At 32.4% G+C, this 14,577-nt stretch overlaps 2 protein-coding genes across 2 annotated transcripts in view; one reads left to right on the top strand and one right to left on the bottom strand.

Moving 5' to 3' along the window:
* Nucleotides 1-1,884, top strand: part of LOC111423903 (estrogen-related receptor) — a 24,003-nt gene extending 22,119 nt beyond the window's left edge. The window contains exon 8 of the mRNA XM_023057286.2: nt 970-1,884. Coding sequence (XP_022913054.1) covers nt 970-1,135 — 166 coding nt within the window. The 3' untranslated portion in view covers nt 1,136-1,884. The remainder of the gene's footprint in view (nt 1-969) is intronic.
* On the bottom strand, nt 1,874-14,577 carry LOC111423902 (nucleoporin 210). Its single transcript, XM_023057284.2, has 11 exons — nt 14,323-14,577; nt 13,976-14,244; nt 13,579-13,922; nt 13,430-13,526; nt 13,030-13,179; nt 10,997-11,198; nt 10,660-10,944; nt 10,432-10,602; nt 6,604-10,207; nt 6,224-6,539; nt 1,874-2,371 (listed from the first exon to the last, which is right to left on the bottom strand). Exons 1-11 carry the CDS (start codon nt 14,487-14,489, stop codon nt 2,043-2,045), a joined length of 5,934 nt encoding a protein of 1,977 aa, XP_022913052.2. The 5' UTR covers nt 14,490-14,577; the 3' UTR covers nt 1,874-2,042.

Raw genomic sequence — 14,577 nt, 5'->3', positions numbered from 1 at the left:
TCTAGTCTAGGTATAATGTTAGTTCTAGTTTTACACTAGCCCTGTCACTAGAACTAATGTTAGATCTACAACTAGGAACATTCGAGTTTAGCTGCATGTCTCTAAAGACAACTAAACCCGAATGATTCTAGTTCTAGGTATAGTGTTAATTCTACATAGTAACAATGCTAGTGTAAAACTAGAACTAACACTAGACCTAGAACTAGAATCATTTTGGGTTAGCTGCATGTCTCTAAAGACGGCTAAACCCGAATAACTCTAATTCTAGGTATAGTGTTAGTTCTAGTTTTACACTTGCACTGTCACTAGAAGTAACATTAGACCTAGAACTAGAAACATTCGGATTTAACCGCACGTCTCTAAAGACGGCTAAACCCGAATGATTCTAGTTCTAGTGTTAGTTCTACATAGTAACAATGCTAGTGTAAAACTAGAACTAACACTAGACCTAGAACTAGAATCATTTTGGTTTAGCTGCACGTCTCTAAAGACGGCTAACCCCGAATGATTCTAGTTCTAGGTATAGTGTTAGTTCTAGTTATACACTTGCACTGCCACTAGAACTAACATTAGACCTAGAACTAGAAACATTCGGGTTTAGCCATGCGTCTCTTAAGACGGCTAAACCCCAATGTTTTTAGTTCTAGATCTAGTGCTAGTTCTACTTTTAGTTCAATAAAAATATACAACAATCTAGCGCTGAATAACAGTTAAAACTAAAACTGCCGTCCTTAATTTATTACATCTTATAGACATTGGGGAATACCTAACTTTATCTATGAACATTGAATAAAACAACTTGGGGGAATTAACCCGAGTTGGATTCTATCGAAAAGCGCTAACATTTATATTTAAATATACTGATGTATTAAATAAACAATATTAATAAAATATTTTGTCCGTTATATCGAGTTTTTACTGTAACTTGTTTTTTTGATTACATTCTTTTAATGATATCTTTTTTTTAAGGTGTAATAACTCAGTAAATCAAGTACAACAACTTTTATTGTGTATGCCTGCATTAAGGCAAGCAGATCATGTGATTAGAAAGTTTTGGTCGAATGTGCATCAGCAAGAATCGTCGGTGCCGATGAATAAGCTCTTTTTGGAAATGCTAGAGGCTTATAGTCGGTAGCCTTAGTGATGAAGTGGGAAAATATGACGTCGTTAAGTGTCGTTATGTGGAATGGAAGTTTTTATTTTTTTTAGGAACCAGTGATAGATATCTTAGAATTCCTCTCATTTACTTTATTTGTATATAAGCCGAATTAAGTAGATACGTACGAGAAGATGTTTTATTAATTAAGTTGCTTCTTCAACTTATTTCGTTTTGTTAGTGCGTAATCGACGTGCATTTTTATTTGACTATATTGTTGTTCTATACCTCATTTTCTCTTTATATTTATGATTCAGTTGATTTAGTTTTTATTTTCAGCCTTTATATAAATTTACCCCCTATCCTTTGCTTTTTAACCTGTTGTTTCTAATATTTTGATGACGATGGACAAAGAAATGTGATGGTAGCAGAAGAAACCACGTTGTTCTCTGCTTGTGTTAATATTTTTGCCATTATATTATTGTATGTTAATATACGAAAAGAAGGAACATGATACGTTATAATAAGATTAATTTTATCAGTACGTAAAATAAGGTATGGATAGAAAAAAAGAAAATTGTAATTTTTACCGAAGCCAGTAGTTTTTTGAAGCACAATGATGTACTTACAACAAATCTCATATATCTCGGTTTTAAGATATTTTATCATTTGTACGAGTACGATTTTATTAAAGATTAAAGAAACGAAAAGGTCTAAAATTTTACACGTTCATGTTGTAGAAATATTGTTGTTTAAAAATAAAATTATAAAACAAAATAAAACTTTCAGTCTGTTTTTAATTTTTTCAACACAACCATTAAATTATAATTACACATAAAATTTAACTGAACACCAAATCCTGAGAGTAAACAAAGTACCTACTTACATATTTACATACAAAACGAAATTTCAAATCCTAACTAAATTATAAAAAAAAGTACGATCGTCACATAAACCTCCGATTACGTCTCATTTCCGGATTGGTACAACAAAAACTTTTCGGATCTCCATAAACACCATCTTTAGATCCCATTGGATTTGAAGAAGTATTCGCAAAACTCGTACCACATATCGAGTTAAATTGCGGTTGTTGGCCCATATTGTGTGGACAATTTGGACGATTACAAGGACACACAAGTTGTGCGCTTGTTCCTGGTATAGCTCGAGGAGGTGTTCCTAAATTTCTTTGGGCTGCTTGAGTTGAGTTTGGCGATAAAAGTGATCTTACTGGTGTTACATTTACATGAATTACTGGTTGTACAAAAAGGCTGTATACTAAAATAAAAAAAGTTTGTTAATTCATTGTTTACATAGAATTTCTTTATCATAGATACACATAACTCTATTTTGATATAGTGCGAAATTTTAACAACTTGAAACTAAAATATTTTGGTTAAATTTTGAAACATTCTTAGTTTTTAAAGAGTTTTAACCCAAATTTGTACAATACTAGCTTTGAGACAAAAATCCACTTGTACCGTTTTGCTTTTTACTCCTTCAATTTCTATTTTTCCACTGAAACTCTTAACATTGAGTCACAACACATTGTTTAGGCCGGTATTCCATCATATATTTTTGATGAAAAATATTAGTGTAATGTAATAGTTCAAATATAATCATGTGTCTATGGCCATATGTTCTCGCCAGCAGAACATATAATATTTGGAACCAAAATGTCGTCTGACAAGTTTTAGTGGACTAAATTATTAATTTCCGAGTATGAAGCGAATGAAATGTTCAATGTCAACATTAATGACCATTTATCAATTGATTACTGATGTAAAGAACAGATGTAAGGAAGAAAATCAATGGATTAAGCTAAGAACAAAGGACTAAGATAAGATTCACCAGTTGCTAAGAATCTAAGTGTAATGAATACATGAATATTTTTCTGTGAAACCAACTTATATATACTATGTGTCAAAAAATAGCAACACTTCGAAAAAGATGAGTCACCAAGCTGGAATCTTAAAACAACTTGATGCATGTAAAACATCGGTGATAAAAACATCATAACGATACACAAAGAATTGCAAGTTATTATATGCTTTTTGCTGTGAAACAGACAATTTGTAGCAAGAAAGTTAAAAACTGCATCACAAAGTAAACGCAATTTAATGAGTGAACCTTGTTTCTTAACAATGCTTAGAATTAGTAGAAGATCACGATTTAACTAATTGTTTGACTTTGAAAGATGGCGAATTTTGAGGTAGGTATTCCGTGTCGTGAAATTGGTTAAAGATTTAATCGAAATCCTTCAACAGTGCTTCAAGCATGGATGCGTGGTCTGAAGAACATAACCAACATCGTCGTCCTGGAAGCGGACGTCATCGAGCGACTAACAAACGTGAAGACAAATAAATCTTAGAGACAGATTTCGTTCTTAGGCTGCAATTGGTACTGATTGGATGAGAGATCTGAGGCAGATAGCATAGTGGAGAACTATGTACCGCGAACTTCATCATATTATCATTCTAATAATCAAGTATCTAGTTATCAATAGTATTCTAGATATTCATATATGGATATAGTGAGAATAGCTAGATTCCAAAAAAAAATCTCAATCAACCACAAGTAAGAAATGGTGGATTTTGCTACGTATGCAAAAAGAACAGAAAAAGCCAAGAAGTGTCGCAGTTCTTGTAAGTTATCTATTTGTCCACTCGTATTTGTCCTAATTGCTTAGGTTCATCTGAGAGTTTAGTCGCTCAGAAATTAATGCTGTTTCAAGTGCAAACCACAAATTTAAAGACATACTCAAGAGCTGATGACCTAAGTACTACAAAAAAAACTGCTAAATTCTCTTGCTCTTGTAAACTAGAATAGCTCCAGCTTATAAGCAATCATTATCAATATTCCGATTTCGCTATTTTCTTCACGAACATAAAGCTCCTGGGTATGTTGTGATTTTGTTGATATCGCACATTTCACGTAGATATACCAAAAAGTTTTGTAAGAACTATAATAAAAATAGATATGTTTTAGTGGCAAGAAATTTAAATCATTAATTTTATGACAATTCTGCAGATTCGGGTTTGATTTCATGACCGGCGATATAATTGAACTGGAAGTGTGCTCCTTTTTGAGTACCTCATTAAGTTACAGCCATTGCTGCAACGTATGCGAATGGGCGGGTAATTTATTGAACTATGTAATTTGTGCCACGACAGATGCATTTACATTTTGATCATCAATTTGGAATGACTCTTTTGAAGAACTATCATTCGTTGCAATAGACACTGCGTGCCAAATAAATTGCAACACCTCGAAAAAGATGAGTCACCAAGCTAGAATTGGTGTTAACTGGATGAGAGATCTGAGACAGATAGTGGCGCCTCAAACGCCATAAAAGATTCTATGGTGCCAAGAAAGACAAAGTTGGAGTGCCATATCGTTGAAGTATAGTCAACTTTAGTTGTGATCCCCGACAGTTTAATTGCACACCGATACATCCACATCCATTTGTAACACCCGACATCATGTTCCAGCAGGATAACATCCACCTCATATCGCCCGCATCTGTCAGAACTTCCCACACGAAAAAAGAGTAGAAATTCTCCAATGGCCTGATCGCTTTCCGGAATCAAACCCGATCGAGCATGTGTGGGATATGATGGGACGCTATATAAGGCGTTTACCACAACTAAACTCCTTGCAGTAACTTTGGCGTCATCTACAGCAAGTCTGGGATGAGATTCCACAAGATATTATTGATCATCTCATTCATAGCATGTCTCGTAGAGCTAGACAGTGTATAAACAATCGTGGGGATTTTATTGACATAAATTGTTGGTATTTTTACTACTGAAATATATACAAATTACTTGTAATTCAGCTTTGTGGCTCAGCTCTTTCGATGTGTTGTAATTTTTTGGCACGTAGTTTACTTTAGACGCCAAGAAACAAAAGCTCTTCTCATCCATTCTTAAACAGTTCTTGTAATGTTTTGGGTTATCACTTTTCAGTTCTTTCAATAAATGATTTTCAAATTATTTCAATTTGGTACCAAAGACTCTCGTTTTTAGACTTCTCTTTCCCATTCGTTTTTTCGCCTTTTTACGTTGCTTTTTCAACAATAAACATACTGTAAATATTGATCTCAAACAGCCATCAAAAGCCAAAAAGTATCGTTTATCCGTTTTGTATAATAATATGATTAAATATATTACATAGAGCAAATCCACAATATATTTTCTCATTAAACTTTATATTACACGCTTCCTGGAGAATTAACATAAACGTTTCAAAAACACAATTTCTAATACCATTCCATAGAATAACAGATAATTCTCCAACAGTATACATCAGACTAACGCAAATCAGTCCTTCAGCGAACATCAAATACCTGGGTATAATCTTTGACAGCAAAGTAAAGTTCCACATACACACAAAAAAGGCTAAAATGAAAGCAATCACCAGAGCAAAGCTGTTTAGAAGTTTAACCTACAAGAAAGAAGACATTAACATCAAATGTGCTGCGCATATTTATAAGACTATTTGTAGACCAATTTTAGAGTATGCAAGCCTATTGATCTATGATATCAAGCGATGCACACTAAGGAGTTTGGAAGTTAGCGAAAGAACAAGTCGAAAATGAGAATCCATTGCACAACATTGCAAATGCAACGCTATATAAAAACCGAAATACGCCTTTGACGGAGCGACTTCTAATTTTAGCAAACAAATCTAAGAGCAAGATGGCTGAAGAAATATCACCCCTATTTATACAATCAGAATTCGACACTATTTACAAAAGGATTGTGACAGAATAACAATATGTGGCTGATAAAATTTTAATTATTGAGATGAGGCGGAAGGACTTTGGTCGATAGCCCTTTTTAGACTTAATATAGAATGTACATTATGTTATTGTTTATGTTATATATTGCTTTTAATTGTCTAAAATAAATCCATTGTCTCTCTCGTTATATTACAAATATTTGATAATAGATTTATGACATAGAACTATGATAGTGCAGAAATTCCTAAAAACAGGTTTTAACATTTTATGCAAGGTAAGTAAGTATGTTGTAAGATGTTAAATTTCGCACATTTCATATTTGATTATTCTTGGTTCAAGTATACCCAAAATACTTAGTATCTTAAATAAAAAAAATGTTTTCTTACCATAGAAAGTACCAATAAAAATGATTAACATTGAAATTACAATGATTATAACATGTCGATATTTGTATAAAATAGAAACCAATGGTGATTTCCCCCTACCAAAGTCTTGCCCAGTAAACTGTTCAGGATTCAATACTTTGACATTAACCTTAACGCTTTCATCAGTTAATTGTGAAAATACTTTCACTAAAAGCGGTTCGACGTATTCGTTTAATTTCCAATGATAATCGACTAATTTTACTTTGTACTTTATGGTTTGCTTGTCAACTTTTTCAGCCTTAGAAATTTCTAATAAATTCGGATCGAATGGTGATACCTAAAAAATAACAAAAAGAAAAAAAACATTAAATAAAATAATAAAAATTAAATAATTGAGTTACTTTAATTTTCGCCAAAGCACGTTCAGTCCCAACAATAGTCAATTCGGCAGTGAAATGTTGCGCATCCAAATGTATATCTCTTTCCATATAAACTGAAGGAAGAAATTCTATTTCTAAAGGTTCTGATGCTATATTAGTAGTTCTCGCTCTTGCAGTTAATAAAATATCGGTTTCTAAAGTACTTGTCGCTGGATCTTGTATGCCAGTTGGACTAATAACACAACAATACATTCCAGTTCTTGTATTAAATATTGTTTCGACTCGGAAAATACTACTTATCTCCATTTGTATATCACGGTTACTAAATTCTATTTCACATTCAAAAGGGTATTCTTTTATGATAGAAGAAACGTCAAGTTCACCGCAACTCGCAGCATTTAACAAATTAGATTTTCGGTTTGTTCCTTCGCCACCAACAATGACTGGAATTTCTAATGGCCTATTATTGGCGGAGTTTGATATAGTTGGTTTCTCATCAGATACACATACTAAACTGTTAACCGGTACGATTTGCATTTGTATTGGCGCGACTGGATGTAAGTTATGTGTTAAATATATTTTTCCACTATTACGTGTAGGAACAACCGCTCCAACTCCGGTTTCACTGTCGATAGAAAAAAGTTGCTCATCGCTTGAAGTCCATACTCCCGGCGCTGCTGCGTTAACTGGAGTCCACATACAAACAATATCTCCAACAACCAAACTGGTCACGCGAGGAACAATAGCTTGGCCAACATGTAATTTGATATAATCAGCAGATTTTTGAATACCTTCAGCAGAAACTTTTAAAATTGTTATACCAGGTTTGACTATAGAAACAAGTAAAGTAGCGTTATCTCCTCCCAATTTAACTGTTGTTAAATCGGGTCGTGAATTTCTTATGCGTAACTTAGCTGTACCGGCACTAAATCCATTTCCAGTGTTATCATGGTATGTAGCTCTTAATTGAAATTCGGTTCCTAATGGTACTATGTTATTAAATTCACTTGTTTGCATTGTCCAGTCAGCTATTACACTTAATCTCATAAAAACAATCGGTTTAACTTCAACAATAAGAGATAACGTTTGTTTTAAACCATGATTATCAATAGATGTAATCAGAACCATTGCATAACCTAATTGATCTTCTGATTTAAGCATTCCTTGCGATGTTACAGTAACAATACTTTGATCATCACCAATCAATTTATAAGAACATCTTGAGTTTGAATCTGCGTTAGTCATCAATTGAATACTAGAATTAGGTGCCATTAAAAGCGCTTTTCCAGAAAATCCCGGCGGTGACATCAAAGCTAATTCTTCAAAAACATCAAAGTCCATAGTTTCCGTAAAAGTCACCGTTTTCATTTTAGATTGAACAACATTTCCCGGAACCGTTACATTTAATGTTAATTTTGTTTTCCCTGGTCTCAATCCTCTAATTCTAATCGAAATTAAATCTCCAGCATCATAAGTAATTCCAAGCGGTTCAAAAACGCTAACTATTTGAATAATATCGGGATCTTCAACGAACCATTCGTAAATATAATCCGGACTAGCGGTTCCAAGAATCATAGGGGTAATTTGTTCGGGAATTCCAGAAACCCAAATTGGAACTTCACTTTTTAAACGAAATCTGGTTAAGGCAGCTTTGATTTGAAATCCTTGTATTGGAATTACGTGAACTTCCGCGGTATCTTGCGCGTATATAACTTTTTCCCCGCTTGATGGATCAACACCAACACACATTCCAGTTACTTTTGTAGATCCTAAATGTAATGCGCTTAAAATTCCGCTTGAAGTTACCTCGCCAATTTTAGTCTCTTCTAATGTAAACTCCATTGTTGGTGTTGTACCTGGACCGCCATCATGCATTATTTGCACGTTTGTACCTATTATGGTGGTTAAATTTTTTGGTAGAAGTTTAAGATGGTCGAATACTTGTAAGTCTATTACAGAACTTTCAATTGGAATTACTGAAGTTGATATACTAAATTTGATTTTTGTACTGCCCACTTTTTCACCTTGAATTGTGTATTTAATATTACCATCAGGCCAAGGATCAAGAATATCTGGTGTTAATCGATTGAAATTCGCTAAATCAGGATCTTGATCGATATGAATTCCAATCATATCGACCGGTACTTTTAATAGATTATCAGAACTGTCGTATAACTTGACAGTACATGGTATAAATTTGGATAATTCTACTTTATCAGCCACATCGACTCGAATCATCGAAACTGAAACTACGTGAACATTTACAACTGGAGGTGTTCCAGCTAAACACAAATCGTGCAATTCAATTTTTAATTCTCCATCATTCCTTGGTGTTATCTCCAATTGTCGTTTATGACTCAAATAAACCACATCAGCAACATCAGGAGTACTAAGAACCATTTCATAATAACCAGATCCATAATTAACACTAACAGTTGCAGTACTTGATGGATGATTGTACAAAGTAACGTCGGTGGGAACAACTTGAGTATCATCTACTAGTAGTAAAGAAACAGATGTTTCAATAGGTGGCAATTCCGCATCTTTTTCACTATCATCCAAAAATTCTGGCCATTCTGGGGTAACTTTAACTTTAGCCAACATTATTTTGTCATATCCAACAACTTTAGCATTAACCACAATGGTTCCAGAAGTAGTTTTCGGTGTAACAATTTGATAGCTTTTATTACCAAAGTTTAAAGTACCGTTAAAAATATCCCTGGGAATTACAGAATCCGTTGAATGTAAAACGGCAAATTCCGGAGGATCAGCCGACCACTCAAAGCGCAAAGTTGTAATATTTAAAAATCTTAATCCATTTTCATTCATAACGGCTATATCCAATTCAGTATCATGATCGCTTTGGATTAAAGCTTTATCGGCACTTAAATCCATTGGACACGAGTGAACGTTGTCGGTATTTAATTCAGGTTGAATCTTCAACGTACGAGGTTTACCACAAATTATCAATACATCCATTTGGCAATCAATACTATGAGTATTAACAACAGTAGGAGCGTCGAAAATAGTAAGATTCACCATTGATTCACCTAAAGCTTTACAAAATACGCCAACAACTGTAAACTCTTCTTCGCTTGGTGGTAACTCCATTTTTTCAGTTATATCCGCCGCTTCGACAATATCTGAATTTTCAGTAATGATACCTTTTAAATATTGGATTTCTCTGCCATGCATCATTGCTGGCCCACCAGTAAAAATCAATTGAATTGTAGTTCCAACCGCTAAAACTATCGGAGTTTCCGGAAAAATCATTGTAAGCGGTTTATATGTGCTTACAACGACTGAATCTTGAAGATATTTCCCACCAATATTATAAGATACACTTATTTTTGATGAACCAACTACCGAACTATTCACAGCAAAATTAGCGCATGATACACCAATCGTTTCCATCGTCTTGTTTGTATCAATTAAAAAATGAGGATCAGCACTATCTATTTTAAATGGTAAATCTTGACAATTAGTGAATGGTATTTGAACTGGATTGTTATCTGCATCCGGTTTTTCACCATAAATCGCTATGTGGATGTAAATGTTTGTATCTATTTCAGCTTCTGTTATGTATTCGATTATTTCAAGTTTTGTAGGTGGAACAATATAAAATCTAAATACAAAAAAATATTAATTAATACATTATTAAACATTTGTTTACAAATAATATTGTGGTATAATGGTTATGGTGTTGTTACAACTTAATTTAAGGGGGGAAAAATACATTTAGAAACTTCAAAAAAATCTTTTCATAAGATTGTTAAGGGTTTCTCTCAAAATATTCAAATATGTACCTACTATTTAAAATAAAAAAAAAAAATTCTATAATATAATTACTTTGCACTTTCTCGATTATTTGGATTTATTTGCATAACAGCAGATACTTCAAAAAACCCATCTGCGTGAGTTTTAACCATACCATTTTGGGTAACAACAGCTATAGAATTATTTGAGCACACCCATAAGTATTTACCATCACCACCACGTGCAGTCAAAGGAACTTGATATCTAAAAATGATATAAGCTGTAAAAAAAACGAAAATATATCTTACAATATTTGATTACCTTGGTTGTGCAACTGGATCCCAAGGAAGAACAACATCAGATGGGTTAATAATAATGCTAGGAAAAATTTTCATTTCTTGTTTAGTACTAATAGGGCCAATCTCCTTCCTTCCCAATTTGTCATTAACAATTGCATCTAGCGTGGCAACAACGGTAGATCTACCAGGGGCTTGACCCCATCCAAATAACCATGTACCATTTGGTGATCTTTCCACCAATTGAAATTTTTCGTCAAGTTGTATTTGTAGTTCAACACCTGGTCCAAGATCAAGTTTGTGATCAGTGCTGTAATAAAAAAATAATTAAAAAAATGTTTTTTAATATATTCAATAAATACCTTGAATAAACCTCTGCCAATAGAACATGTGGAAAATTCATTAAAATCGCCCAATTTCTAAACGGAAGTATGCTAAGTTTTATATAAGATGGCATGCAGACATTTATAAATGCTGATGGTAATTTCTGTTGTTCTATATCTTCAGCGGTACTATCACGAAGTTTTACTTTTGTACGACCTTCTGCTAAACCAGTTACTTCTCCTAAAAAAAAAAAAAACATTTAGAAATTGCTACTTTTTAATATGGACTTGGCATACTAGACTATTAAGTACTATTAACTTTCTATGCATAAATAGTATTTGAAGTTTTAAATGCCTTTTTCTCAAAACTAGCTTAATGGCTTAAAAGATATCTCGAAAACTACTTTTATGGTCTACTCTATTTGCATTTATCAGTACTAATTATATAGTGTGTTTGATTTTAGGTGTTATAACAGATATTTCGATTACTGTTGGAAATGTGATAAAATATTGTAGAAGGAATCTTGCTCCACACTAAATACTCTATTATCTGCCATATTCAAAAACACAATTGAGCATCAAATTTGCAACCTTAGGAATCGTGAAAGCTACCTTTTTTTCATACAAGAGTGTATTCAGTGTTAAATGAATTCAACTCGTTATTGTTGTTTGAAAAGATATTGAAAAATGACAAAAATATCATCAAGTAATAATACTTTCTTAATAAAAAATACAAAAATTTATTCTCTGTAATAAAAAATATAAAAATAAACAAAAACAGTACAAAAACTATGCAAGAGCCAAACAAACACGGACAGTAAACAAAATTTAGAAAACGTAGTTATATTTTTAATAACTAATACTTAGTATGGAGGTCTTTGTTTTTTATAATCATTTTAAGCCGGTTAGGCATTGACTGTATAATTTTTAGCATAAAGTGGGTGGAATTTTCTCCTATTCTTAAAACAAGGCGCTCTTCAATTCAGATTTACTAGAAACTTTATGTTCTCAAACTTTGGTATCTAAATAATTCCATAAATTTTCAATGGGATTTATGTCAGCAGCTGAAAATGACCCTCACACCTTCACAGATCCGCCACCATGTTTTAGTTGGTCTTAAATTTGTTAAATGCAGCTCCTCACTTTTTTTAGCCATACATATGGCTTACCAACTGATCCAAAAATGTTATGTTTACTTTAATCAGTAAATAGAACAGTTTGCCAAAAAGAAAAATCTCTAGTTTCGTGCTTTTTCGCAAATATGAATCTGATGTTTTGATTCTTTTTACTGATTAAATTTAACTTGATTTTTCTTCTCGCCTTTCTACCATATCAATTAGTACTATAGAGCATGTTTCTGATGGTTCATTCTCGCAATAATAAAAAAAAACACAATTAGGGAATTCCCCTTGTCTACTGTCAAAGCTTTTACATGAAATTGTTTGTAATTTTTACTTATGGCTGCCTTAATTTAGTGCTTAATTGGTTATTGTCCGAGTTTGGCCTAGTTTTTGTATTTTGTGTAGGTTTTTTGAATATGCAATTTATAAATTATTGAAAATCAGTTTACTTATTTTTCCTAGCAGTTTTAGTTTGAATATTTTTAAGTAAGAAAGTATTATTACTCTACTGTCCCAGTTTGGCTTGGAGTCACTGTATATAACAAATTTCGATCAGTAAAACATGACTTTACCATTTTTTTCTCAAATGATTATAAAATAATATTATATTTTAGTCCACTAGAAATTGTGAAGTCTGTAGACTCAGAGCTGGAACATAATATATGTTGTTACAGCTTTCAAGTTACTACTTATCTTCATTTTATTGACAAATACACGTTAATAGTCTTAGTTTTGTGAATAAAAAGTGGTATAAATCATTTATACTGGTAGTAAACCAAATTCAAATCATGTTGAATTTGGTTCAACTTTACAATTTTTCATTAGATTTTGATTCTTGAATTTATTACAGACTCTTTTTGTTGTTAATTATTGCAAAACAAGAAAGAAGTGACACATTTTGTCTTTAACTTGTTCATTTAGAAAATTGTTAAGAATTAAATTTAAACCCACCAGTTTTTGGATCTACAGAAGCAATTTCAGGGCTTTCAATATCCATAAAATATTGTGAATCAAGGAGTTCTACTTCTTCCATTTGTCCATTATTATACATTAATAATCTTATAAGTTGTATCATCAATGTAAGTTGTAATGATATGAGCCCTTAGTATTGTGAATAAAAAGTGCTATAAATCATTTATACTGATAGTAAACATAAACATTGACAAATTCAAATCATGTTAAATTTGGTTCAACTTTACAATTTCTTAGTGACAATATTAGATTATTTTGATTCTAGAATTTATTACAGACTCTTTTTATTGTTAATTATTGCAAAACAAGAAAGAAGTGACACACTTTGTCTTTATCTTGCCCATTTATAAAATTATTAAAAATTAAATTTAAAACCCACCAGTTTTTGGATCTACAGAAGCAATTTCAGGGCTTTCAATATCCATAAAATATTGTGAATCAGGGAGTTCAACTTCTTCCATTTGTCCATTATTAACCTAAAAATTAATTCATTAATTTTTAGTTAGTAAAATCATAAAAAGAACTTACAGAATATAATTTAAAATAAACTGTGTCAAAAGGCATAACATGGGCATCTGTTGGCATAATAATAAGATTGGCTATAACGGCCAATATAACTTCAACTTCTTCTAAGTCTGCATAATCATCGTAAGGTAAAGAAGCTACCAATTTGGCAGCACCAGTCTTAACTCCCCCAACTAAAACAACATCACCCCTTTTATTTTGATCTTCAAATTCCTCAATCCAATCAATGGTATCATATGAAGATTCTCCAAATGGAATAAAGTTTAAGATTGTCACATCTTGATTTGAACCTAAATTAACTATTTTCCAATCGAACTCAACACCCTGTAGACTAGTAAATTGATTTCCTAAAATCAAATTGATTTTTTTACTTATATTTTGTGACTTAATTAGTACATACCTTGGCTATCATAGGCGACAACTTTGAACACTTCTGGTATTTCTTCCAAAATAATTTCCTTTGTGGTTGTTACAATACCCAACTTGTCAATTACATCAACAATAACATCAGCTCTTAAAATTAATTGTGTTTCTACTTCCTCAGCTAGTACAACAGCTACATTGCGCACAGGATCTTTTAATACAGAAGAAATGATGACTTTAGATGAGCAATCGAGAGGGCTCGGATCAACGAGTGTCAATAAAATTACATCTGATCTTGATGTACTCCTGTTAATAGAAAATTAAGATTATGTAAGAAGTATAAAAGAAAATTATATTATTTATATATTTTAAATTGATATTTACCATTTGTAACAACCTCCGGATACAGCTTCTAGTTGAAAAGTTACATCCACATTTTCAAATATTGGTAAAAGAACATGAGGAGCATTTAATTTCGATGTAATAACCGCGTTAGTTAGTAAAACAACTAAGAGTAATTTTCTTAATAAAAACGAAAGCTTTCCAGCCATAATTTTGTCAATAAACCATCACCCATCCGAATTTGTAAAAGTGAGGTTAGAAAAACATGCTGGAGGCGGCTTTGAATTTTTTACCCAA

The sequence above is a fragment of the Onthophagus taurus genome, chromosome 7 (genome assembly GCF_036711975.1).
Source record: "Onthophagus taurus isolate NC chromosome 7, IU_Otau_3.0, whole genome shotgun sequence".
Taxonomy (NCBI): domain Eukaryota; kingdom Metazoa; phylum Arthropoda; class Insecta; order Coleoptera; family Scarabaeidae; genus Onthophagus; species Onthophagus taurus.
The sequence above is the reverse complement of the archived record's forward strand: the minus strand, read 5'-3'. Positions and strand labels throughout refer to the sequence as shown.